This window comes from Theropithecus gelada, chromosome 19 (assembly GCF_003255815.1).
Source record: "Theropithecus gelada isolate Dixy chromosome 19, Tgel_1.0, whole genome shotgun sequence".
Taxonomy (NCBI): Eukaryota; Metazoa; Chordata; class Mammalia; order Primates; family Cercopithecidae; genus Theropithecus; species Theropithecus gelada.
In genome coordinates this window covers 23,515,494-23,543,248 of record NC_037687.1, presented here as the reverse complement: position 1 = coordinate 23,543,248, position 27,755 = coordinate 23,515,494, and the positions used below count along the sequence as shown (strand labels likewise).

The following is a 27,755-nucleotide window of genomic DNA, read 5'->3' as shown; positions in this document are numbered from 1 at the left end:
GGCTGTGCAACCTCAGTGGAGGGAACTACCCTCTGGGCCTTGGTTTCCTCACCTATAAACCAGGGATAAAGAAAGTCTCCATTGTGCAGGATAGCTGTGAAGATGAAATGAGTTATTACTGCATGAAGGTCACAACCTGGGCCATGGCGAGTGCTGGATTAAACAGCGGTTGTGACGATTCCTGTTACTTTCACAGATCCATGCTGCAGGTGTACAGGCACCAGTATCCTCTTGCAAGGCACCACGCATTTCTAACTGACTGTGCTGGACTCTGCTGTAAGGAACCCAAAGCCACAGAACAAAAACCAGGAGATCCCAGGAAGGGTTAGGGAGCGCAGAAGGAGTCCCCAGATCTGGCCTAGGTCTGCACCCAAGTTCCAAGCATAGACAGGAAAGAAGAACACAGGTGTGTCTTCTGGAAAAGGACCCAATGAGGGGCAGATCCATCGTGCGAGTCAGGGTTCTTCAGAGAGACAGAACCAGTAAGAGAGAGACACACACACCGGCCGGGCGCGGTGACTCACGCCTGTAATCCCGGCACTTTGGGAGGCCGAGGCCGGTGGATCATGAGGTCAGGAGATCGAGACCATCCTGGTTAACTTGGTGAAACCCCATCTCTACTAAAAAAACACAAAAAAATTAGCCGGGTGTGGTGGCGGGCACCTGTAGTCCCCACTACTCGGGAGGCTCAGCAGGAGAATGGCGTGAACCCGGGAGGCGGAGCTTGCAGTGAGCCGAGATCGCGCCACTGCACTCCAGTCTGGGCGACAGAGCAAGAGACACATATATAGTCATGAGCTGTATAATGACGTTTCAGTCAACAATGGCCCGCATATACGAGTGTGGTCCCAGAAGATAAACATGCTGAAATAGTCCTACTGCCTAGTGACAGCGCAGCCATAGGAGTGTCTTAGCGCAACGCCATGACTCACACAAATCCATGATGAAAACAGACGCCAAGCAAACCACCATGGACATTTTTCTGAAAACACCACCACCTTCTCAAGGGCCTCACGCAGGTCCTTCAGGGCTATCCAGAAGACACTGTCACCCTAGATGACAGCTCCATGCGTATGACAGCCCCAGAGGACCTTCCAGTGGGATGGGGTGTGGAGGCGGGAGACAGTGATATTGATCTCCTGACCCTGTGTAGGCTGTGTAGGCTAATGTCTGTGTTTGTGTCTTCGTTTTTAAGAAAAAAGTTTAAAAAGCAGAAGAAATTTTTTTTCAACAGAAAAAAGCTTACAGAATAAGGATATAAAGAAAGTATTTTTGTACAGCTATACATCTGTGTTTTAAGTGTTATTACAACAAAGTGAGAAAGTTTTAAAAAATTAAAAAGTTTATAAAGTAAGTTACAGTAAACTAGGTTATTACTGAAGAACGAAAACTTTTAAAAAATAAATTTTAGTAGAATCTAGTGTACAGTGTTTATGAAGCCTACAGACATATATAGTACTGTCCTAACCTTACATTCACTCACCACTCACGCACTGACTCACCCAGAGAAATTTCCAGTCCTAGAAGCTCTATTCATGGTAAGCGCCCTCAAGAGGTATACTAGATTTTATCTTTTTCTTTCTTTTTTTTCTTTTTTTTTTTTTTTGAGACAGAATCTTGCTCTGTTGCCAGGCTGGAGTGCAACGGCTTGATCTTCGCTCACTGCAACCTCCGCCTCCCAAGTTCAAGCAATTCTCCCGACTCAGCCTCCCAAGTAGCTGGGATTACAGGCGCCCGCCACCACGCCTGGTTAATTTTTGTATTTTTAGTAGAGATGGGATTTCACCATGCTGGCCAGGCCGGTCCTGAACTCCTGAACTTGTGATCTGCCTGCCTCAGACTCCCAAAGTGCTGGGATTATAGGCATGAGCCACCGTGTCCGGCCTATTTTATCTTTTTTTTTTTTTTTTTTGAGACAGAGTCTCGCTGTGTTGCCCAGGCTGGACTGCAGGGGTGTGATCTTAGCTCACTGCAAGCTCTGCCTCCCAGGTTCATGCCATTCTCCTGCCTCAGCCTCCAGAGTAGCTGGGACTACAAGTGCTCGCCACCACGACTGGCTAATTTTTTGTATTTTTAGTAGAGACGGGGTTTCACCGTGTTAGCCAGGATGGTCTTGATCTCCTGACCTTGTGATCCACCCACCTTGGCCTCCCAAAGTGCTGGGATTACAGGCATGAGCCACCACACCCGGCCCTATTTTATCCCCTTTCTACGTTCAGATGCACAAATACTTACCGTTGTGCTACAGCTGCCGCAGCACTCAGCACAGTAACATGCTGTACAGGCGTGTAGCCTAGGAGCACTCGGCCATGCCACCTAACCTAGGTGCGTACATAGTAAGCTGTAACATCCAGGTTTGTGTAAGCACACTCTATGGTGCTCACACAATGAAATCACCTAACAACACATTTCTCAAAAAGTACCCGTTGTTAAGCAATGCATGACTGTACCTATGCATGTGGATATACACGAGAGGTTGTTTATTAGGAGAACTGCCTCACTCCACACTGTCTTACCAGTAAGTACAGAGTAGCTGCTTCATGCTCACTAGGTCCAATTAGTAAAATGCCATCAGTGTCGTGGACCAGTGTGATAGCTTGCAGAACGGAAGGGTGATCAATGTCTCCATGAAGGAATACTACCCTTCCAAAAACAAGAGCAAAATAATGTCTTTTGTAGACTTGGATGGAGCTGGAGGCCATTATTCTACCTGAAATAACTCACTAATGGAAAATCAAACACCGTATGTTCTCACTTGTAAGTGGGAGCTAAAAAGCTATGGGTATGCAAGGCATACAGAGTGGTATAATGGAAACTGGAGACTTAGAAGGGGCAGGGTGAGAGGGGGTGAGGGGTAAAAATCTATGTTCTGGGTGCAGTGTACAGTAGTTGGGTGATGGGTGCGCTAAAATCTCAGACTTTGCCACTACACAATTCATCCATGTCACTAAAACCACATGTACCCCAAAAGCTATTAAAACAAAAAGATAACAAATTAGTAACAATTTTCATTGACAATTTTTTAAAAAGCAAAGATCCCTGTGAGGGAAACTGTGACCCAGGGCTGAAGGACGGTTATGTCCCTGAGGCAGGCAGCGAGGGTGTGGCGCTGGCCTTGCCAACTGAAAGCAAACTGCTTCTGGTGGGTCTCACAGACAGGGATGGAGAAAGGACACCTGCCACATCAGAAGCTGCACGGCAGGTCCAGGAGATGCATTCGCCCGCTCGAGCAATGAAACCGCACAGTACGGCAGCTGCAACTGAGGTCACCACCTGGTGAGCTCACGATAATCCCCTGCCATTCTCCAGGATGCAGCCGTCTTCTGCACAGGGCCGAACAGGAGAGTGGAGTGGGGATGTGGTAAAGATCTCCGCCCCTGCATCTTTCAAGTCTTTGATGGTGACACTAATCTCTACAATCTCCAGGGATGTGCTGCTGTTTTTGATTTACAATTTTCCTAGGTAGAGGCAGCTCTATGGCTTCCATTTAGCCTTTCCCACCATAACGGCCCTTACTCCACAGCTTAGGGAACCCACATGGGGATTTTCCGCCAGCTGCTGAGTACACTTATTCCAATTGTGCAGCTGGAATGGGGGAAATAACCACAGGAGGGGTCCAGGGACCCACTCAACCCACTCAGAGTCAGACCTGAGCTAAAACTCCATTCATCACCAGGCCCCCTATAGGCCCTTACTCCGACTGGGGCGCAACAGCCAGATTATTCTAATGGTGGATTTGCTTCTGTGTTCCTGACAGACATCTTGCCTTCAGCAGCTGAGTGCTGACACTTGGCCCCTGCCTCTCCCGGATCTAATTGTTCCCACTGCATGTAAGTTTTACAACTGAGTGACTGTGGTTCCCACCGTAAGGTCCAGCCTGCAGAGAGGAGCAACCAGGGATGCTGGGGCCCCCTCACAAATCTGCTTCTCAAAGTATTGGTAAAAGGTGTGTTCTCTGGACCCTCCAGTGTGGGTGAGTGGGTTTTAAGTGACAAATCCACTCAAGTATTCCAATTTCCCTAAGCCTTTGAATCCCATCCCAAGAGAGACCGGGCATCTCCAGCTCACTCCTGGTGGGCCGCCTTCTGATCCCTGTTTCAGTCAAACCGTCAGCATCTTCTCAAACTCCCCGAGCTGCACCGTTCCATGCAGAATCTGGGGAAGAGGGTTGGGGAAGATGTCGGTGTGACTCTGCAGTTCTAGCCAAGGCAGAAATACGCTGGTACAGTAATTACAAATTTTATTTCTCTCTTTCTTTCCCCTACCTGATGTAGTGGTCCTAGCACCAAGGGTATATACCTACAGTGCTGGAAGCAGGGGTAATTCCTAAGAAACCGTAACTATGTTTTTAAACCTTCTGTCAGAATTCCCAAGGGCCGGATGGGAGTGGGTTGTGCTTTCACACCATCTGGCGAAACTGGGGCTAACAGTGAATGCGGTTATATAGCCTGGTGGTAAAAATAGCCCACTAGTCCCGCACCTATGTAACTGCACCCTATCCGAATGGAAGTGATCTGAGGGGAGGCGTGTGCTAGATTAGTGTGCTGCCTACAACCCAGACCCAGCACAGTGGCCAATTCCAATGTCCTTTCCAAAAGGCTGGGTATGAGAAAGAAAAATTATCTGGTGAGCCCCTTTAAATGATCAGACCCAGAGAGGCACTGGAATAAGACAGCAGTCTCATCCCACTCCTCACTTAAGAGAAGTACTCATCCCCTGAAGCCACGTGCTATGTGGACTCTAGACGGCCACGAACCACAGACACCGTAACTCACACCCTCTAGTTCCACAATGGATGGGCAATTATTAATCAATGTTATTTTTATAAACCAATGATATTTCCTGAAAAACATCTTTTATAATCATCCCTCTTCTCATTTGTCCTTTTTTTGCTTTAAAAGCTCAAGCAGGCCAGGCATGGTGCCTCACACCTGTAATCCTAGCACTTTGGGAGGCTGAGGCAGAAGTTCAGCAGTTTGAGATCAGCCTGCGGAACACAGCAAGACCCCATCTCTACAATAAAGAAAAAAATTAGCCAGGCATGGTGGCATGCACCTGCAGTCCCAGCTACTTGGTAGGCTGAGGTGGGAGGATCACTTGAGCCCAGGAATTTGAGGCTGCAGTGAGCAATGATGGTGCCACTGCACTCTAGCCTGGGTGACAGAGTGAGATTCTGTCTCTAAAAATAAACCAAAAACCCTCAAGCCTCTCCCTTGTTCTCCAGTGCTCTTCCCAAGGTAACCTGAAGTGTTTCCAGGGCTGCAATTCTCTCAACCTTGGCCCTAATAAACTCTATGTTAATTCTGCCTCAGTTTCCTCAGTTATGTCAATGTTTCCCGGCCCTGTGAGCAGGATTCAGAGGTACCCCCTCAGACACTGGGTGCCCCTGGACTCGATGCTCAGTACCAGAACAAACCCACTGTGTTCCTCCAACTCCACAGGTCTCACTGAGGGCAAAAGGGTGAGTGCTCCTGAATCTGGACCCCCTCTCTTGTCAGGTGAGGTCTAGACTTTATTTGAGTGGTTTTTTCTACCTCTCTTTTTCTAGAAGGAAGGTTTCCATCTTTGTCTACAAGCAAGGGACTGGGGTTTCAGGGGGAACAAAGGAAACTGCCTTTTCCACCGTTGCTTCACAGCAGGAGGCCCGGGTCATGGCACTGGCATTCTGGCACTGGTGGCCGCACTTCTGGGCTGAAATTACATAGCATGCTTTTTATTTTTTTATTTTTATTTTTTTTGAGACGGAGTCTTGCTCTGTCACCCAGGCTGGAGTGCAGTGGCCGGATCTCAGCTCACTGCAAGCTCCTCCTCTTGGGTTCACGCCATTCTCCTGCCTCAGCCTCCCGAGTAGCTGGGACTACAGGTGCCCGCCACCTTGCCCGGCTAGTTTTTTTTTGTATTTTTGAGTAGAGATGGGGTTTCACCGTGTTAGCCAGGATGGTCTCGATCTCCTGACCTTGTGATCCGCCCGTCTCGGCCTCCCAAAGTGCTGGGATTACAGGCTTGAGCCACCGCGCCCGGCCAACAGCATGCTTTTTAAATTGCAGCTGCTTCCAACTAAGCTGCATGAGGGTAAGTCTTCTTGCCCCAAAGAGAAGAGAAAATAGACCCCTCTGACCCACTGGATTCTTTAGGCAACCAGAGACTTTGCAGAGGTATGGGGACGTTTTTCCATGCATGACGTGTTGGAGTCTTAAAGGGCCTCCCATTAGGAGAAGACCAGTAAGGACTCTAGCTCAGCCGGAAAGGTATGAATAAGGGACTGGTCACTCTGATACCTGAAGCACTCTGCTGTCACAAGGGGATAAGAGATTCCAAGACACATAAGAACACGATTCACAGGCCAGGCGCAGTGGCTCACGCCTGTAATCCCAGCACTCTGGAAGGCCGAGGATGGGCAGATCACAAGGTCAGGAGATCGAGACCATCCGGGCCAACATGGTGAAACCCCATCTCTACTAAAAATACAAAAATTAGCCGGGCGTGGTAGCATGCGCCTGTAGTCCCAGCTACTCGGGAGGCTAAGTCAGGAGAATTGTTTGAACCTGGGAGGCAGAGATTGCAGTGAGCTGAGATTGCGCCACTGTACTCCAGCCTAGGCGACAGAGCGAGACTCCATCTCAAAAAAAAAAAAAAAATTATTTTACAATCAGCTACTGTCAAAAATTTGCTGCTTCTTCAAGGAAATTCACAGAAAAGACCATGACAAGTATTCTTGAATACTGGTTTCTGATAACTTTGGGGATTATACCATTGAACTAGGTAAAAACTTTCAGAACTCTAACAAAAAAATGATGGTTCATGAATACAATATCAAGTAGAACAAGAATTAATTACTTGTTCACAGGCCTGAACTGATGGAGGACTGAAATGGTTTTTACGGCTTTTTGTTTGAAACAGTGCTGATTCCTCTTTTCAAAAATTTTTTTTTTTAATTTTTTGAGACAGGGTCTCACTGTTGCCCAGGCCGGAGTGCAGCGTCACAATCTTGGCTCACTGCAACCTCCGCCTCCCAGGTTCAAGCAATTCTCCTCATGCCTCAGCCTCCTGAGTAGCTGAGATTACAGGCATGCACCACCAAGTCCAGTTATATTTCTTTTTTATTTTATTTTAAAACATAATAATAACTTTCTTTTAACAGAGGCAGGGTTTCACTGTGTTGCCCAGGCTGGTCTTCAATGCCTGGACTTGAGTGATTCTCCTGCCTTGGCTTTCCAAAGGGCTGGGATTACAGGCATGAGCCACCACAACTGGCTGGGTAAAGTATATTTTGGTGAGCAAAATTGAAACATGTACCTTTCTCTCTATCTGATTTCTCTAGAATTCACAAACTATTCATGAATATATTTTATGGCAATATAGTTATTTGCATAACAAAACAATAAGAATCTGTTTCCTTTTGTAACAGGACACACTGAAAACACTGGTTATTTTACCAAGGCTTTTTGACTGGAATAGCATATTTTCAGATATTACCTGACTGCTTTCAAAGATTGGGGTTGACTTTATAAACCCAACGACCTGGAAAAAGAGTGGCCTGGTTTGTTACCTACACAGTTCCCTTACAAGGTCCCTGACCTTTCAGTAAGTAAAGAATGTTATGGACCAGGCACGGTGGCTCATGCCTGTAATTCCAGCATTTTGGGAGGTCAAGGCAGGTGGATCACAAGGTCAGGAGTTCGAGACCAGCCTGGCCAATATGGTGAAACCCCATCTCTACTAAAAATACAAAAAAAAATTAGCCGGGCGTGTTGGTGCATAACTGTAATCCCAGCTGAGGGAGGCTGAGACGGGAGAACTGCTTGAACCTGGGAGTGGAGGCTGCAGTGAGCCAAGATTGCACCACTGCACTCCAGCCTGGGTGATAGAGTGATAGAGACAAAGGGAGATTCCGAGACTCCATCTCAAAAAAAAAGAATGTTACTTTGTTATTTTGCTGGTGGCTCAAGCCTGTAATCCCAGCACTTTGGGAGGCTGAGGCAGGCAGACTGCTTGAACCCAGGAGTTCGAGACCAGCCTGGGTAACATGGTGAAACCCTATTTCTACAAAAAAATAAAAAAATTAGCTGAGCTTCATGGCACATGACTGTAGTTCCAGCAACTAGGGAGGCTGAGGTAAGAGTATCGCTTGGGCCTGGAGAGTCGAGGCTGCAAGTGAGCCACGATTGTGCAACTGCACTCCAGCCTGGGTGACAGAGCAAGAACCTGTCTCAAAAAAAAAGTCATTTTCTGACAGGCCTAGGAACCTCAAGATATTCTGGGATGTCGGGAAGGAATTCACCTAATTTGTAAGGTACAGGCAGAGTCTGATGGTGAATATTTGGCTTGGCTTTACAGCTTCAAAAGGCTTTTAAAAGTCTAATCTAGGTCAGAAGCGGTGGCTCATGCCTGTAATCCCAGCACTTTGGGAGGCCGAGGTGGGTGGATCATGTGAGGTCACGAGTTCAAGACCAGCCTGGCCAACATAGTGAAACCCTGTCTCTACTAAAAATACAAAAATTAGCTGGACGTGGTAGCACATGCCTGTAATTCCAGCTACTCAGGAGGTGAGGCAGGAAAACTGCTTGAACCCAGGAGGTGGAGGCTGCAGTAAGCCAAGATTGCGCCACTGCACTCCAGCCTGGCGACAGAGCGAGACTGTTAAAAAACAAACAAAAAGGCCGGACACAGTAGCTCATGCCTGTAATCCCAGCACTCTGTGAGGCCGAGGCGGGTGGATCACCTGAGGTCAGGAGTTCAAGACCAGCCTGGCCAAAGTGGTGAAACCCCGTCTCTAGTGAAAACACAAAAATTAGCCAGGTGAGTGGCTGCGCGCGGTGACTCACGCCTGTAATCCCAGCACTTTGGGAGGCTGAGGTGGGTGGATCACGAGATCAGGAGATTGAGACCATCCTGGCTATCACGGTGAAACCCCGTCTCTACTAAAAATACAAAAAATTAGCCGGGTGTGGTGGCGGGCGTCAGTAGTCCCAGCTACTCAGGAGGCTGAGGCAGGAGAATAGCATGAACCCGGGAGGCGGAGCTCGCAGTGAGCCGAGATCGCACCACTGCACTCTAGCCTGGGCGACAGAGCGAGACTCCATCTGAAAAAAATAAAAAATTAGCCGGGTGTGCGGCAGGTGCCTGTAATCCCAGCTACTCAGGAGGCTGAAGCAGGAGAATCGCTTGAACCCAGGAGGCGGAAGTTGCAGTGAGCCGAGATTGCGCCATTGCACTCCTGCCTGGGCGACAAGAGGAAAACTACATCTCGGGGGGGGGGGGGGGGGAGTCTAATCTGAAATTCTTCATTTTCCAGAAAAGCCAACTTAAAAGGAGTCTATATGGTCAGTCACTAATCCTGCTGTACTTTATGCAAATAAAGTATAACACTTATTTTGAGAATAAATTGGTCCTGCTATTATTAGTGTCTTTGGTAAAACTGGGGGACTGGAGAGAGAAAAACGATGCTTCAGTAGCACATCTGTGTTGAGATTCTAGCCCTGACCATTGTTTTTGGGTTTTTATTATTTGCCTGCAGTTTGTACTGAATCTTGAATTCTATGTTGGCTACAGTAAGTCCCCAAAGCGGAAGCTGGGTTTCATTTTCCTCATGATGGTTTCAGTTGGCTCCCTAACAGGAAAAGGCTCTTTTTTTCATTCTGGCGTATACATTCTTGTTTTCATTATAATCCTTATGTGCATTATATTTCTACTATTTAAATTACTAATCTTGTTGTTTTACTTCCAAGAAAATGAAAATCCTGGTATCCTAAAGACTAGAGATGATTCAACACACAAGACGCAGCTGTATAAATCAGTGACTTGATTCAGGTCTTCTTTTTGCCACTCTGTGAGGCCATCCTACTTCAGTTTCTGGACACTCTGAAAATTCCTCACTGAGCCATCTCCTTCCCCCTCCCCCACATGGAACAGGCCTGCCCTAAAGTGAGCCTTCCTAGTGACGAGGGACACTCTGACACTCAGACTTTGATCAATGCTTACGAGAAGAAAGATTTTGACTAAAAGGGAAAAAATGAGAAAGAAAATAAACTCTTCCTTGAGTAATGCAAACCCCCTTTAGATGATAGAGCCTAGAGAGGAACTGGAATGAGGGAGCAGACATGTCCCACTCCCCACCTTGAGAAAAACTCATCCCCCGAAGCCACTGACTCTTGTGGACTCGAGAGCAAGACTCCATAAACAGCTACACATCAACCTCACAATGCCATACACGGACACCATCACTTACACCCTGTAATTTAACAAGGTAGAGCCAATTACTCATCGATGTTATTTTTTAAACTAATGAGAGTTCCTGAAAAATACCCTTTGTAATCACTCCTCTCCTGATGTATCCTTTTGTCTTTAAAAGCTTGAGCTTATCTGTTCTCTAGAGCACTTCCCAAAATAACCTGAGGCTCCCAGGCTGGTCCTCAACCTTGGTCCAAATAAAATCTCTACTTATATTAATTTTGCCTCAGTTTCTTCCTTCAGGACAACAGGTATAAATGAAGAGATGAAGGAACATTTATGAGGGTAAAGGAATGAATAAATGAGTTATGAATTAAGAAAACTCCAGTATTACATCAACACTTTGAAAGAGGCTCAGAGTCAGAGGTGACATTGTCTCTAATCTCAATTATACCTAATGCCTGAAAGGGGGAAGCTATATATTTGCTGAGATCACGCCTGCTTTTGGAAACTGACAAGACTGAATAGAAACCTGCAAACCTGACTGGTCTCAGCCTGGGAGACATAATCATATAATGTGATGGACCAATTATTAATGACCTAATGGAGTTCTAGTAACAAACCGGCCAGTAGTAACCTTTTGAGTTGTATATTCTTTGGATATAAGGGAACTGTGTTTGAAGACCACAGGTGGCCAGTGGTACTGGGAAATACAGGTTTGATATTCATCATGTCCTGTTTCCTGGCACACAACTCCTAAAATCTTTGGAATCTCCAAAGTGATGTGCCTTTTTGCATGCTCATGTGTTGGCTAATGGCTAGCCACCCCTACGTAGCTTCAGGATGGGGGCTGGTCACTGGAATAATCAAAGTGGGACTGTAAGGTTGGAATGTTTCAGCCCCCCCTCCAACCTCTGGGAGGGGAGAAAGGCTGCAGGTGAAGTTGATCACCAATGGCCAATGGTATAATTAATCATGCCTACATAATGAAACTTCCATAAAAACCCAAAAGGACTGGGTCCAGGGAGCTTCCGAATAGCTGAACACGAGGAGGTTCCTGAAGGGTGGTGCTCCAGGAGAGGGCGTGGAAGCTCTGCGCTCCATTCCACACGCCGCTCTGTGCATCTCCTCATCTGTATCCTTTGTAGCAGCCTTTATAATAAGCTGGTAAACGTGTTTCCCTGAATTCTATGAGGGAGTTCTCCTAGCAAATTAACTGAACCCAAGGAGTGGGTCACAGGAACGTTAATTAATACCCAGTCAGTCAGAATCACCAGCAAAATAAGGTCTTGTGATCAGCATCAGAACTGGGGGACAAGTGGGGACTAAGTCCTCAACCTGTGGAATCTAATGCAATCTCTAGACAGATCCTGTCAGAATTGACTCAATTAGAGAACACCCAGCTGGTGTCCACTGCAGAATCGACTGCCTGGTTGCCGGGAGGGAGAAACCCCCACTCCCTTTCGTGACCAGTGGTCACAGAAACTTTCTGTGTTAATTGTTGACTGAGAGAAAAGAAAAAACACTTTGGGGCCGGGTACCGTGGCCCATGCTTGTAATCCCCGCCCTTTGGGAGGCTAAGGAGGGCAAATTACTTAAGCCTACGAGTTTGAGACCAGCCTAGACAACACAGTGAAACCACATCTCCACAAAAATTACAAAAATTACCTGGGCATGATGGCGCACACCTGTAGCCCCAGCTACTTGGGAGGCTGAACTGGGAGGATCACTGAACCCAAGAGGCAGAGGTTGCAGTGAGCCAACATTTGTGCCACTGCACTCCAGCCTGGGTGACAGAGCAAGACTGCCTCAAACAAAAAACAAAGAAAGAAAAAACTCTTTGGTTGTTATTTCTATATTCTCACCTCCTTTAATAGATGAGGACACTGAGGCTGGGAAAAAAGGCACTGGGAGCCATGCAGCTGCTACCCAATCTGAGCTGGCTGTGAACCTAGGCATCCTGAGCCCAGAGCCTGCCCCTCTAGCCCCTGCACTGGTGACCTCAGACCCTCTGTCTGCAGCCCACATGTAAAACAGGGATTTTTGTATCACACGCAACACTCATCTGTACTTGTGTAAATGAAAAGTAATTTCCATAAAACAATATTTATACACACTTCTTCCAAACAATGACCCGTTTTCTTTTCTCTATTTGATGAGGACAAAAGTGCTGAAGCTATTCAACTGATTGTGGCCCAGAAACAGTTACAAGCATGGATTGGGGGTTCAAGTCTCAGCTCTGCCACTTCCCTGCTGGGTGACCCTGGAGGAGGGACATCCCCTCTCTAGGCTTCAGGCTGAATTCAGGCTGAATTCAGGTGCACAAAGGGCTCCCAGCAGTGCTGGGCCCAGAGTGAGCAGACAGCTGAGGAAACTTAGGCTAAGGGGAGCTTCCTTGCCCAAGGTCAAGATCACGTGTTTCTCTGCTTCCCTGGCGAGCTCCTGGTCCAGCAGGAAACTCTAGCATCTGGCAAGCAGGAGGTCTAGTCTTGGGAAGATGAACTGCCCCAGGGCACACGGAGCCTGAAGAATTGTGCAGAAGGGAGCAGGGCTGGAGGCCTGCAGGCATGTGGATGGCCTGATGACAGGTAAGCCCTCAGGCTCATGTGGGGGTCCCCAATGCTGCTGGGAGAGCCCCCATGGGGAAACGGGCCATGACAATTTAGGTGCTGGGTGTTCTGTAAAAGGCTCTGAATTCCCCACCCCCTCAACCCTCCCTGCCATCTGCCAGGCCTGGGACATAGCTCAGACGTGGCATACCCACAAGATGGCTGAAGCCAACCAGTCCAGCCTCAGGGAGTATGCGGGCTTGGGCCCTAGACTGGGCCAGAGTCTTGAAAAGAGCTCCTGCTCCTTACCCTGGGGAAAGACGCTCCTGCAGCCCCACATGTGACGAAGACCCTGCCCGAAACCTGTCCTTGGGGCTCCTCTCTTCTGCCCCACTGTCTCCCCAGGCCCCCTTCTCACCTGGAGCCCTGCCCCAACCCAACACCGACTGTCCTTCTTGGTTACTCATTACTGAGCCCTGCAGCTCGTGACCTTTACTCAACCACGTCATCACAGCCACTGCCACCCAGAGGTGGCCACTCCTCCCGTCACCATTTTCTAGATTAGGACACCAAGAGACAATGAGGGAGGGGCTTGGTCAAGAATGGCTTGAGAGCCCAAGTTGGGAAGGCCTCTGCTCTGCTGTCCCTGCTCCAACCCTTCTAGGTGTCACCCTAACCCCCCGCCACATCTCTGCCCCCATCCTAACACGTGTCCCCTGGCCCCATGTTTGGCTCAAGCCTTCACCTGGCTTGAAGTCCACCCTCCACCCCAGCGGCCAATAGCCGGTCCAGTCATCTGAGCTGGCTCCACCGACTGCAGACTCGTGATTCTCAGCCCCATACCAACTGCAGACTCGTGGCTCCCAGCTCCCTGGTTGCCCCTCCCTACACGACAGAAGCAGCTCCGAGTGTGATGGCTGCAACCGAAGGAGGGAGTGAAGTGTCTGTGTGTGGCGGCAGGATAACAATCCTCTCGACACACAAGACACACAGCCCCTGCTGCACCATCCCCACGCGCAGGACAAACACACGTCCCCATCTCAGGGAGCGAACTCTGAGGTGGGAGAGACAAGGCCCTGAGGGCCAGACCTCCTGGGTTCAAATCCCAGCTCTGCCACTAACCAGGTGGGCAGGTGACTTCACCCCTTAGGGACTCAGTTTCCTCATCCATGCAAGGGGAGTAATCCCAGTTCCCACGTCCCAAGGTGCTGCGATGATTCAGCCAGCCTCCCTGAAGGAAGGTGCAGAGCATACCTGGTGTGAAGGTATGCGCTCGCTCTGCAGGGCCTCACGCATCAGGATTTTCATCAGGTGGCTGAGGACACTAGAGAATTCTCACTGTGCCCTAGGTCCCCTCCCTCATCAGCATATCACACACATCCCGCCTGCTGTCCCTGGCAGCGTTATCACCCTTCCTGTTTTTTCTTTTTTTTTTTTTTTTTGAGACAGGGTCTCACTGTGTCCCCCAGGCTAGAGTGCAGTGGTGAGAGCACAGCTCACTGCAGCCTTGAGCTCCTGGGCTCAAGTGATCCTCTTGCCTCAGCCTCCTGAGTAGCTGGGACTAAAGGTGTGTGCCACCACGTTTGGTTTATTTTTGTATTTTTTGTAGAGATGAGGTCTCCTCCCCATGTGGCCCAGGCTTGTCTTAAACTCCTGGGCTCAAGCAGTCCTCCCACTCTGGCCTCCCAAAGTGCTGGGATTAGTGTCGTGAGCCACCGCGCCCGACTTCCCTTCCTCTTTCCTTCAAAGTGCAGATCCTCATCTGCAATTATTTTGCTAACCTATTCAGCGGTGGGTTTTCTGCCTGCCCCTGAAAGACAAGCTCTACCAGAAGAAGGGAGGCTGTGTGGCTCCTGTCCAGCACCGGCACTAACAATGACAGTCACCATCAGGTGAACCATCACAGGACGCGACCCTGTGCCGGGTACTGGTCTACTCATGTGAAAAGCAGAAGCTCACTTTTCCTCACAGCTGCCCTTCAGGCTGATCTTCTTGTTCTCCTCATTTCACAGATGCGGAAAGGAAGGTGCAGAGAGGCAGGGTAACTGGCCCAGGGTCACAAAGTGTGAGATGACTGAACAGAGCTGTGGCCTGGGCCCAAAGCCCCACAGGCACTTGCTGGCTGGCTAAGTGGTGACTAGAGGCGTGAATGGCTCCTCACACCCATCCCTGCCAGCCTGGCCCTCGGTATCCGCCTGGCTCAGGTGCCAGGCCTGGCCCGCTCCCCAGCTCACCGTCTCGTAGTCTCGCAGCGCGGCCCGGAACTTGCCCAGTGCCATGTTGCTGGCAGCCCGGCGGTAATAACCCTTGATGTATTTCTTGTCCAGCTCGATGGCCCGCGTGGCATCTCCCAGTGCGTAGCCATAGCACTCGGTGCGCAGGTAGGCCAGGCTGCGGTTGCCATAGTAGATGGCATTGCTGGGGTTCAGCTCGATGGCCTGGCTGTAGAACTTGATGGCGTTCTCATAGTCCTTGGCTGCGGAGATGGAGGAAGAGGCATGAGGCAGTGCTCCAACCCCTCGAGGACAGGCCCTGGGCTGGGTGACGCCCAGTCTCCCTGTTCACAGACGGGGCAGCTGAGGGCCATTCTGAGCCCAGAGACATCTCTTCAGCCTGCCCCTCCTGCCTGTCCCAACCAACCTAGCTCAGGGCTTGTCCTCTCGGCCACAATCTCCAGGACTGAAGAGATTCTACACACCCGCCCGCTCAACCCTCCAGCCCCAAGCTGGGCACTAGCAGCAGACCGAGGGAAGAGCACTCCAAGAGCAAGAAGAGCAGGTGCAGAGGCCCAGAGGCGGCTGAGCCTTGTCTGAGCGCCAGTGAGAGCTGGGGCAGCTGGGCACAGTGGGCAGGGGGAGGACAGATGAGACAGGGAGGCTGGTGGGACAGATCCCTGGGCCCCGAGCAGCCACAGCGAGGTCTGGACATTGATGTTCTAAGTGTGGAGTGACAGGATGTGACATCTGGCCAAGGACAGGTCGGATTTTTATTTGAGATGAACTACAGCTGTGCCCTGCATTTACATCGTGACCTGTGGAATCCTCATGTCTCCACGGGAGTAAGGACCATCTGGTGCTCACCTCACAGACAAGCCATGGAGGTCTTGCTCAAGGTCAAATGCCCTGTCTGCACCTGCAGAGCCAGGCTTGATCCCTCCCTCATGCCCATTTGACAGGCAGGAGAGCCAAGGCTTGCACAGCCTTAGAGGCTTGTCCCCACTGGGGGCCGTGATGTACCAGGGCCATGCAGGGCTTTAGTACACAGGTCCCTTCACTGAACTCTCACAAGCCCGGGGATATGGCATTACCCTGTCTCCAAATCTGGGGACTGAAGCTCAGGGAGGAAAGGCCTGTGCTCAAGGTCACACAGCGGGTGACAAGCGGGCCTTCTGAGCCAGGCCAAGACCAAAAGGTTCCCACTCTCACGCCCCATGCCATGGTGACCTCTGGGCAGCAGCGTGGCACAGGGGCAGGCACAGAGGCAGGAGCAGGTGGCCTGGGCCCAGTCCCTAGCTCTGCCTTTTACTACCTGGGTATCCCTGGGCTACTGAGGAACCCCCTATAGACTGGGGTTTCCTAGAGTCCTTCTACCAGCAGCCCTGAACAGAGTCCCCAGCCTCACTCCCATTTTAATGTTCTCAAGAGCACTCCGACGGTCCTTCGACCCACAGCCCTGCCCTCCCCAGACAGTGGTGCCCAGTGTTTAGGGTTGGGGCAGCTCAGAGGGGACACCAGGGCTGAGACCTGGAGGATGGGAGTCAGCTGGGTGAAGAGATGGAAGAAGAGTCCCAGGCTCCATGAGTGGCTCCAGAGGAAAAGGAAGGAGGGAGGCAGAGAGAGATGGGGACTGACATTACAGAAGGGAGAAGCAACAATCTAACAACAATCCTCTTTGCCAAGCTAACTCCTGGCAATCTTTCAAATGGCTCACATGTCCCCTCCTCCGGGAAGCCCTCCTTTACCCCCAGGCTGAGTCAGGCCCCCGACTGTGCTGCCCCAGTCCCTGGGCTCTCCTGTGCCTGCCCTGTCCACTCTCATTGTCACTGTTAAGTAATGAGTGTGTCCCTCCATAGCTGTGAGCCCCAGGAGGGCAGGGCCCGGGACTTCCCAGAAACAAGCAAGGGCAGAACCAGGCAGCCCAGATCTGACCGACCCTCCCTGGAATGCCAGAGCCTTCGAGGACTCCTTCAGGCCTCCTGGCTGTGGTCCAGAGGCCGCCTGGCCAGCACTCCTGATGGGGCAGCTGTTACTCCAGTGGCACAGGGAGGGGAGCCTGGAGTCTCAGGGCCTGACACCCGGCTCTGCAGATCTTTAACTCGAGGCCGCAGACAAGCAGCCTCCTCTTTCTGAGCTCTGCCTCACTGGGTGGCTGTGAGGGTTTTACGAACTTGTGTAAGAAAACTGGCTGCGGCTGGGTGCGGTGGCTCAAGCCTGTAATCCCAGCACTTTGGGAGGCTGAGATGGGTGGATCACGAGGTCAGGAGATCGAGATCATCCTGGCTAACACGGTGAAACCCCGTCTCTACTAAAAACTACAAAAAACTAGCCAGGCGAGGTGGCGGGCGCCTGTAGTCCCAGCTACTCCGGAGGCTGAGGCAGGAGAAGGGCGTAAACCCGGGAGGCGGAGCTTGCAGTGAGCTGAGATCCAGCCACTGCACTCCAGCCTGGGCGACAGAGCGAGACTCCGTCTCAAAAAAAAAAAAAAAAAAAGAAAACTGGCTGCAGCAAAAGAAGCGGGCAAAAGAAGTGAACGCATAAGTGACTAAATGAAGGGAAGAAGAGGAAATGGGAGGAGCCAGTACTCCACGGGTCGACCCACATGCCATATCCTGGCCCTGTTCTATGTGCTTTACAAACAGGATCATATTTAAGCCTCAAGACATTCTCCATTTTAGATGCAAGGAAACAGAGGCCCAGAGAGGTTAAATCATTTGTCCAGGTGTCATCAAGCATGTAGAGAAAGACACAGGGTTTGAACCCAGGCAGCCTTGAGCTCTCAACCGTGGCCTGCTCCCTCCCCACAAGCTCTTAGACCTGGAGCCTCTTTAGGGGTTAAGCATAAGCCCCCACCCCCGATTTTACAGAAGCAGGGCACGGAGGCCCAGGGAGAGGGGAAGACAGTTGAGACACTTCCCTTTGACTCAGACCTGAGACGGGGACCCGGCTCTGCCCCCAGGATTTCTGGAATAGGCCTGAACTTACAGAGCAATCAGCCACAGTTGAGGGGACAGTCCTCTGAGCCCCGGGACCTCTCTTCTCCCTGCTGGGGCCCCTCTTCTCCTCAACAGGGCCAGTATGGCTCTGGGAGGAAGCTGAACATGGGAGCCAAGCACGTGGCGAGGAAGGGGATATCCGGGCCCTGCTGCTCACACACTCTGACCTTGGGCAAGTGGTTTCACTTCTCTGAGCCTTGCTTCCTTTATAAAATAAACAGGGCCACTCCTAGCCATCTCCCAGCCTCCGGGCAGGATTAAACCCCACGGTGTAGTACCTGGCCACCACAAGGCTCAATCAAGGTGAACTGTAATTATTCTTTTTATTGCTATTCCCACAGCCCTGGAGCCTGGGGCGCTGTGCCTGCTACTGCCTGCCAGACAGCGAGGGGCCTGGGCCAGCAGGGCCGTTCTCCTCTGTAACAGCTCAGTGCCAGGCCCCTCTGGCTGCCTGCCCAGCCCCAGGACTCCTGAGAGCCTGGATCCCAGGTCCTGGGGGACAGCGGGCTCCTCCCAATGGCAGCTGTGGCCCAGAATTCTGACACGGCCTGAGCAGCAACCCTCATGCAGGCTGCTCCCATCACAGGGAAGTCCAGCTTCCACCCCATCACCCAGCTGAGACTGAGCCTCATCCTGGACTCCTCCCGATCCCTCAGCTCCCAAAGCCTGGCAGTCACTTCGCTTCTTTTGCCAAGTCAGCCTCCTGAACATTTCTCAGATCCAGCCACTCCCTTCTAACCCTCCAGCCCCACCCAGCCCTGGCCTGGCCTCTCCTACCCAGGTTCCTGGCTCAGCCTCTACCTGGCCTCACAGTCTCTTCTCCTGCCCCACCAGAGGGGTGTTCCTAAAGCACAAACCTGACCCTGTCCTTTCCCTACTCAGAACCTCCCCCCACCACCCCACCCCAGAAAGCCCTGCCTCCTTCCCACAGCCCTGCGCAATCTGCTCCCCGCAGCTTCATCGTAACCTCCTCCAGCCTCCTACTCACAGCCTCCATGCCAGGTTCCGCTCACCTTTGGGCCGTTGCCACCTGTTTTTTTTTTTTTTTTTCTGCCTGGAGTACCGTCTACCCTCTCTCCAGGCAGCCACTCTCACTTCCTCTCTGAAACACTTCTTGAATCTATTTCTGTCCCTCCAGCCTGGTTGGCGATCACCACCCCCCTCACCTGTCCACTAATCTAGCCTCCTTCCTGTCTTACCCTGGAGTCCAGTCTCTGCATGGCAGCCAGGGATCTTTTCTGAATGGTAACTGAACCACGGCACCCCACTCTTGAAACATCCCATGGCATCGACCACCCTCAGGATGACACCCACATTCCCCAATCTGACTTCCAAGGTTCTACCTCTGGCCTCATCTCTCACTGGTCCTACCTCCCTCTCATGGCTCCCACCAGATCAAACTTCTCCATACTTTGCTTCTGCTCCTGCTGGAGGCCAACTCTCTTCCAGGAGTCCAGATCCTTTCCACCTCCACCTTCTCCAGGGTTTTGCTGCTGCAAGTCTCCCCTCTCACATGCAGAATCAATTCTCCATCTCTACTGGACTCTACTCTCTTCCATCCTTACAAAAAATCCATCTTCCCCTGACACTGCATGTTTTTTTTTTTTCTGTCTGTTGCCCAGTCTAGAATGCAGTGACGTGATCTTGGCTCACTGCAGCCTCTGCCTCCCAGGTTCAAGCGATTCTCCTGCCTCAGCCTCCCCAGTAGCTGGGACTACAGGTGTGTGCCACCACACCCGACTAATTTTTTAGTAGAGACGACGTTTCACCATGCTGGCCAGGCTGCTCTTGAACTCCTGCGCACGTTCACTTCTTACCACCCTCCCCCGTTTCTCCACTCTTCTTCAGAACCAATACTCCTAACACTTAACATTTGCTCTCTCCACTCCCTCCCTTCCCATTCACTCTTCAGCGCCCTCTTGGCTGCACCAGCCCCGTCATTCCCCAACAACTGCTCCTGTCAACATCACCATCAGCATCCACGGAGCCAAAGCCAATGGCCAGTGCTCGCCTTGGCAGCATCGGACTCAGGGCACCAGCTCCTTGTTCTATAAGTGCTCTCTTCTCTCCGCCTTCCCGACACCTTTCCTGGCTTCCTTTCCACCTCACTAAGCGGTCCTCCTTAGCCTTCCCCTCTTCCACTCGGGATCTGTCCTAAGTCCCCTCTCTAGACCCTCTTACTAGATTATCTCATCCATTCCCAACCATAGTTCGATCACACCCAAATTCTTCTCCAGTCCAGACTGTCCCATTTACTTACTCAGTGTGTCCTCCTGTAGGGCCAGGAGTGGTGGCTCACGCCTGTAATCCCACCACTTTGAGAGGCTGAGGTGGGCGGATCACCTGTGGTCAGGGTTTCGAGACCAGCCTGGCCAACAGAGCGAAACCCCGTCTCCACTAAAAATACAAAAATTAGGTGGGCATGGTGGTGTGCATGCGCATCTATAATCCCAGCCACTCGGGACGCTGACGCAGGAGAATCACTTGAACCAGGGAGGCGGACGTTGCAGTGAGCTGAGATTGCGCCATTGCACTCAGGCCTGGGCAACACGAGTGAAACTCCGTCTCAAAAAAAAAATTCCAAACTGCTCTTTGCAATGACTCAGGGAGACCCTGCATGATCTGCCCTCTGTCCTAATCTCATCTTGCTATTGGTCTCCCGCTAACTAGCAAAAGCCCCAGCCATGCCAGTGTCCTTTCATTCCCCACCCCAGGGCCTTTGCACAGGCTGCCTTAACTCCCTGGAACACTCCTCTCCAGTTCTTCCTCTGTGAGTTTCAGCTTAAATGCTTCCTGCTCAGTAAGGCCTTCCCCCACTACCCTATCTAAAGTAGCCTCCAACCCTTATTCTCTACTTCATCACGCTGTTGGTTTGCTTTCAAAGCACTCATCACAATTTAAGTATTTTACTTATTTACATGTTTTTTTTTTTTTTTTTTCACGTCTGGTTTACCTGCAAAATTACAAGCTAAGGACAGGACCACATCTCTCTCCTTCACTGCTATATCCCTAGAGTCAAGCACAGTCCTTGGCACACAACAGGTACTCAATAAATATTTGTTGAATTAATGAATGAATGGGTGCCCCACACTTGACTCTTTCTCAATATTCTAAGTGATACTATTCTTGGGGATCCCCACCCCTACTCCCAAGGCCCCCACCATCACATTCCTTTTCCTCGGGTCAGCCCAAATCTCCTACTTCCTTGTTCCCCCCATCTAATGATCCATTCCCCACCCCCACGATTGCCGCCTCTATTGGGACTGTCCCTCCTCTACTCCCCACTTGGCGGCACCCACCCCAGGACTCCCCATTTGGTAGCGCCATCACTCACTCCCCCACCACATGTCACTGCCTGGTAGCGCCCTCTACAGGCCTCACGTTTGGTAGCGCCCTCATTCCAGTCCCCCTCTCGCCCCACAATTGATGGCGCCCTCCTCAGTCTCTCCACTGAGTAGCACCCGCTCCGCACGCCACTCCTAGGTATCACTCTCCGAAGCCCCCTATGTCGCCCCTTGGTAGCGCCATCCTGGGCCTCCCCACGCCCAGTCACTTGGTAGTGCCTGCCCCGCGCCCAGGCTGCAGCTCCGCGTTGCCATGGTTCCGCGCGGGCCCGGCACCCCTCGGCCTGAGCCGCTGTCCACCCTCCCTGCTAGGCGGGCGCACCTTTGAAGTAGTCATTGGCCTGAGTCTTGAGCTCCTCTGCCCGCTTCAGAGCGCCATCAGCCGGGTGTTCGTCCCGGGGGGGCTCAGCACACTCAGTCCGCTCGCCCTCCGCCATCGCCATGCCGCAAAGCGACCCCTACCCTGGCAACGGCCGCCAGCGGCACCCGGCCGAACCGTCGCGAAGGAGCGCCGGGTGGCCGCCGCCGCTGCCGCACAAGTGTCGTAAAGCGCGGGCCCTGAAGGGGCCCTTCACGCGCCTGCGCAGGTCCCTCTCGCCATAGAGCGCGCGGAGGACAAGGTGACCAGAGGGTCCCCGGACGGTACCCTTGGTAGAGAGAGCCAATAGGGAATGAGAGAAGGGGCGCGCGGGGAAACAGAGCTGGTGTGGCCTCTGCTCCCAAAGTTACCGTGTTCCAAGGCTGTAAAAAGTTTCTCGGTTCTTAAAGTGGGATTTCCCTGCTGTCCTCTAGGGTTGGGAGGTGGGTTGTGAATGTCGCTGGCGGGTGTGGCTGCTTTGCAAGGCAGCGCCATGCCCTACGCGGAGCCGGACCCGGGCGTCGAGCCCTATTGTCAGCTTCCTGTGTGACCTTGAACAAATCTTCCCTTCCTTTCTAGGGCCTCAGTTACCCATCTCTGAAAAATGGGTGGCTTCTCAAGCCAAAAAACGTCCAACCCTGAGGGTGTTTCTGAGTTTTTAAATGAAGGCACTCTGGATTTCAAGTCCTGAGCAAGGCTCAGAAGTGTGTTGCACCATCCCCTTTCTTCCTGTGTTCAGCTTCCCAAATCCTGAATCTTCAAATAAACTCTCCTGTTTGCCTTTTTACAGATTCTCTTGTCTGAGATCACAGCGTTGATTGCATGCACTCTGCCTCCCTCATTTACCCTTCACATGGCAGCTAGAGGTTTGGTTTTGTTTTATTTTGTTTTGTTTTGAGAGGGAGTCTCCCTCTGTCGACCAGGCTGGAGTGCAGTGGCGCAATCTAGGCACACTGCAACCTCTGCCTCCCGGGGTTCAACCGATTCTCCTGCCTCAGCCTCCCGAGTAGCTGGGATTACAGGTGCCTGCCACCACGCCCGGTTAATTTTTGTATTTTAGTAGAAACGGGGTTTCACCACGTTGGCCAGGCTGGCCTCGAACTGCCGACTTCAAGCTATCTGCCCACCTCGGCCTCTCAAAGTGCTGGGATTACAAGAGTGAGCCACTGCACCTGGCCGAGGGATCTTTCTAAGACAATGATAAAACCATGGCACACCCTCACTCCCAGCCTTCCATGGCCCCAGCACCCTTAGGAGAAAACCCAAACTCCTGATTAGGAGACCCCGAATAGTCTAACCTCAGGCTGAATAGTCTAATCTCCAGATTCCACCCCTTCCCCAACCCCCATCTGCCGTACACCCTTCCGGTCTGTCCTTTCTAAGCCCTCATGTAGCACTAAGTCCTGTAAGGCTCTGGTTACCCTCCTGGAAGCACACTCCCAAACCTATCTATTCCACTCCCAAACCTCTTGTTAGTCCATCTCCATCTCTCCCACTGGCCCCCAGCACAACCAACAATCACCCTAAAGGGCAGATATTAGTATCATCCCCATTTTACAGATAAAGACACAGACTTGCAGAGGTGTTTGACCAAGGTCACAACAACATAAGAAGGTGACAGAGCCAGGATCAGGAATCCTATCTACTTCCTGTGTCCTTCATTGCCACTCTACTGCCTCTGTAGGTGCCAGAGCCCATCTTGGTGGCTTAGTAAATGTTTCTTTTGTGTTCTTTGTTCGTATTGTTTGTTTGGGGGCTGGGGGAAAAGGAGGCTGCCATAATGGATTTGAATTTTGGGTTTGAGTCCAGCAGAATCCTTTCCTGACTCTGTGACCTTGGGCAAGTGATCACCCTCTTCTAAGCCTCAGTTTCAACCTCTGTAAAGCAGGGATAATAATTATCCCCATCACACAGGATTAGAGGAGAGTTTGATAACACGAGTACAGCATTTGGCAGGGAGCCTGACACAGAGTCGTGCTTTTATATTCACTCCATCACAAATACTCAAAGTAGGCTGGGTATGGTGGCTTATGCCTGTAATCGAAGCACTTCGGGAGGCCGAGGCAGGCAGATCACTTGAGGTCAGGCATTCAAGACCAGCCTGGCCAACATGGCAAAACCCCGTCTCTACCAAAAACACAAAAATTTAGCTGGGCATGATGGCGCACACCTATAGTCCCAGTTATTAGGGAGGTTGAGGCAGGAGAATTGCTTGAACCTGGGAGGCAGAGGTTGCAGTGAGCCGAGATTACGCCACTGCACTCCAGTCTGGGCCACAGAGTGAGACTCTGTCTCAAAAAACAAACAAACAAACAAAACCAAACAATACTCAGAGTCGGGCAGAGTGCCTAGTGCTGTGATGGGAGGAGGCTTCCGAGGTGAGCTTTTAGGGGCACTTTACCCAATTGGAGCAGGCAGGGAAAGCTTCCTGGAGTAGCTGGTACCTAAACCAAGATGTGAAATATGAGTAGGAGATAATCAAGTGAGGGGAGGAGGGGAAGAGAGAGAGGCATTTCAGGCAGAAGGAACAGGAAGTGCAAAGGTTTCAGAGTGTTTTTCTTCCCTTGAAGAGATTCCTATGTGCAACCCTGTATGGGGGGTTATAAGAGTGACATACGTGACAACAGAGGCACCCACCTGCACATGAGTCCACGGACACACACTCTTGCACACACATGCTCATTTAACTATGGGGAATCATGTCACACAGACACACATTGGTACCCAGAATTACAGCATCAAGCAGTCCCACGCATGTACGCAGAATCACATCACACAGACATACACAGGTTCAAAACCAAACCAAACACAAAACAGCACCTTCCACACTGAGAAACACAGAAACCCAAAGTAACCAGAAATACACATAAGGCAGAATCATTTCACCCAGACAGTAATATGCACTTGTAGAAGGAATCACAACTCCCCCACAACCCACAACACAGGTTCACAGAATGTCACAAAGACCCATACACATACACAGAATGACAATGTGCACACACTCGTGCATGCACACACACACACAGATACACACAATCAGAAAGTGACATGGGGCTGGCATGGTGGCTCAAGCCTATAATCCTAGAACTTCGGGAGGCTGAAGCAGGAGGATCACTTGAGCCCAGGAGTTTGAGACCAGCCTGGGCAACATGGTAAGGCTCTGTCTCTACAAAAAAATGAAAATAATTAGCTGGGCCTGGTGTCATGCCCCTGTAGTCCCAGCTACCGGGAAGGGTGAGATGGGAGGATTGCTTGAGCCCAGGAGGCTGCAGTGAGCTATGATCACACCACTGCACTCCAGCCTGGGTGAGATAGTGAGACCCTGTCTCAAAAGAAAGAAAGGGCTGGGCATGGTGGCTCATGCCTGTAATCCCAGCACTTTGGGAGGCCAAGGCTGGTGGATCACCAGGTCAGGAGATTGAGACCATGGTGAAACCCTGTCTCTACTAAAAATACAAAAAATTAGCTGGGTGTGGTGGTGGGTGCCTGTAGTCCCCGCTACTCGGGAGGCTCAGGCAGGAGAATGGTGTGCACCCAGAAGGCGGAGCTTGCAGTAAGCCAAGATCGCACCACTGCACTCCAGCCTGGGTGACAAAGCCAGACTCTATCTCAAAAAAAAAAAAAAAAAAAAAAAAAATTAGCTTGGTGTGGTGGTGCACGCCTAAAATCCCAGCTACTTGGGAGACTGAAGCAGGAGAATTGCTTGAACCTGGGTGGTGGAGGTTGCAGTGAGCAGAGAATGTGTCACTGTACTCCAGCCTGGGCAACAGAGTGAGACTCCAAGAGAAAAAAAAAAAGAAAAGAAAGAGAGAGAACGGAAGGAAGGAAAAAAAAAAGACACTCAGCCACCAGTGCACCCACACTCCCAGAGGAGATCCAAAAGATGAGTCAACACACAGAGTTCTGGTGCCTACCAAGGTGAGGTCTTTATGGTGGTATAGAGATTGGTGAGTTTCAGAGCCAGTGTGTCCGGTCTAGTCCCTCCCCTTTCCCTAGCCCAGCACAATTCCCTCCATTGAGGATCCACATCACCTCCAGAGGGAGGAGGTAGGGGTCACACCCCCCCATAGCACCAATCTGGATAGGCCACCCCCTGATGAAACAGAGCAAGCAGTGCCTTCCACAAAGTGGGTAAATGGGGCTAAGAAGGGGGAGGCCTTTTCCTGTGGGAGACCAAGAGTAGCACCATTTGCAGAAAGAAAGCTGGGGGGTAAGGGAGGCACATAGATGGTGGCAGAGAGCTGAGGGGTCCTGGCCTCTCTCCCCACCCGGCAATATGCAGACAGTGCCGTGCCTGTGCGTGTGCCTGTGCGGCTGGAGAAGTCTTCGGACTGCACACCACCCAAGGGGTGAGGGAGCCCCAGGTGCCCCGAACCATGTGGGGTAAAGTCAAGGTAAGTGCATGTCTGGAGGGCTGGGGCGGGAAGTGGAGGCGGTTCTGGGGCACAGAGATTGTAGGCAATGAGAATGGGAGGCATGAAGTCCAGGAGCAGCACAGCCTAGAGGGTAGGGGTCTAGAATAGGAAGACTTAAGACTGAAGGAAGGAATTGGGGTAAGTGCAGTGGGGTGGGAAGCCCAGAATAGATTTAGGAGGGTGGGGTCTGGAATTAGAGAGTTAAGGTTATAAGATTCAGAACCAGAGGAATCTTTAGGGAAAAGTCTAGATTCCATAATCAGAAGCATTTGGAGGCTGAATTATAGAACCAGAAGAATTTGGATCTGATATCAAAGACAGCTGGAAGCTGTGAGGCTTAGAAGCAGAGGAATTTATAGAATAAGGCACAGAATCAGAAAAAGCCTGGCTGGGCTCAGTGGCTTATGCCTGCAGTCCCAGCACTTTGGTGAGGCCAAGGAGGGAGAATTGCTTGAGCTCAGGAGTTCGCGACCAGCCTGGGCAACATGGTGGAACCCCGTCTCTATTTTTTTTTTTTTTAAATAAAAAAAGGAAAAACAAAAGCCTAAAATCTTGAGTTCTAGAACCAGAGAGATTTGGGGACCATAAGATCTAGAATCAGAAGGAGTTGAGGGTGGTAAGATCTAAATCCAGAGAACTATATAAGGCAAAGTCTAAAATCAGAAGATATTTGAAGGCTGAATTCTAGACCCAGGGTAATTTGGAGTTAGATCTTGAGTGAGCAGGAGCTGGAAATGATGAAGTCTAGAGCCAAAGGAACTTACGGAATGAGGTCTAGAATCAGAAGGCACTTGTAAGTCAGTTCTAGAACCAGAGAAACAGCAGATCACCAGATCTTGAATCAGAGGACACTGGAGGTAGCACTGTCTAGAAGTTGTGTAGTCTGGAACCAGTGAGTGGTGCAGGTCATGAGGTTCAGAATCTAAGAGAACTAGCGCATCGTCTGGTTCTAGAAGAACTGGTTATTATAAGATAAGGACAGGGCTGGGCATGGTGGCTCATGCCTGTAATCCTAGCACTTTGGGAGGCTGAGGTGAGCAGATCACTTGAGGTCAGGAGTTCAAGACCAACCCGGCCAACTTGGCGAAACCCTGTCTCTACTTAAAAAAAAAAAAAAAAAATTAGCTGGACATGGTGGTGGGCTCCTGTAATTCCAGCAACTTGGGAAGCTAAGGCAGGAGAATCGCTTGAACCCAGGAGGCGGAGGTTGCAGTGAGCCTAGATGGCACCACTGTACTCCAGCCTGGGCAACAGAGAGAGACTCCATCTCAAAAAAGAAAAAAAAAGAAAAGAAAAAAAAAGATAAACACATCAAACTCTCTGTACTCGTTTTTGATGAGGGAAAATGAGTCTTGCGTATAGAGAACTGCAGAAAAATAAGCTGAACCTCATAAGGTCTAAAGCAAAAGTGATTTAGAAACTAAGAAGTCCGGCCAGGCGTGGTGGCTCACTCCTGTAATTTCAGCACTTTGGGAGGCTGAGGCGGGTGGATCAGTTGAGGTCGGGAGTTCAAGACAGCCTAGCCAATATGGCGAAACACTGTCTCTACTAAAAATATAAAACTTAGCCAGGCATGGTGGCACACGCCTGTAATCCTAGCTATTTGGGAGGCTGAGGCCCAAGAATCGCTTGAACCCAGGAGGTGGAGGCTACAATGAACCGAGATTGCACCACTGCACTCCAGCCTGGATGACAGAGTAGGACTCT

The 27,755-nt window shown here is 50.9% G+C and overlaps 1 protein-coding gene across 3 annotated transcripts in view; it reads right to left on the bottom strand.

Moving 5' to 3' along the window:
* PPP5C (protein phosphatase 5 catalytic subunit) overlaps positions 1-21,821 on the bottom strand; it is a 41,486-nt gene extending 19,665 nt beyond the window's left edge. For all 3 annotated transcript variants that reach the window (XM_025365942.1, XM_025365943.1, XM_025365944.1), the window contains exons 1-2: positions 21,598-21,821; positions 14,954-15,195 (exon numbers count right to left, since the gene is read on the bottom strand). In XM_025365942.1, coding sequence (XP_025221727.1) covers positions 14,954-15,195; positions 21,598-21,718 — 363 coding nt within the window. In that variant the 5' untranslated portion in view covers positions 21,719-21,821. The remainder of the gene's footprint in view (positions 1-14,953; positions 15,196-21,597) is intronic.
* Positions 21,822-27,755: the final 5,934 nt, after the last annotated feature.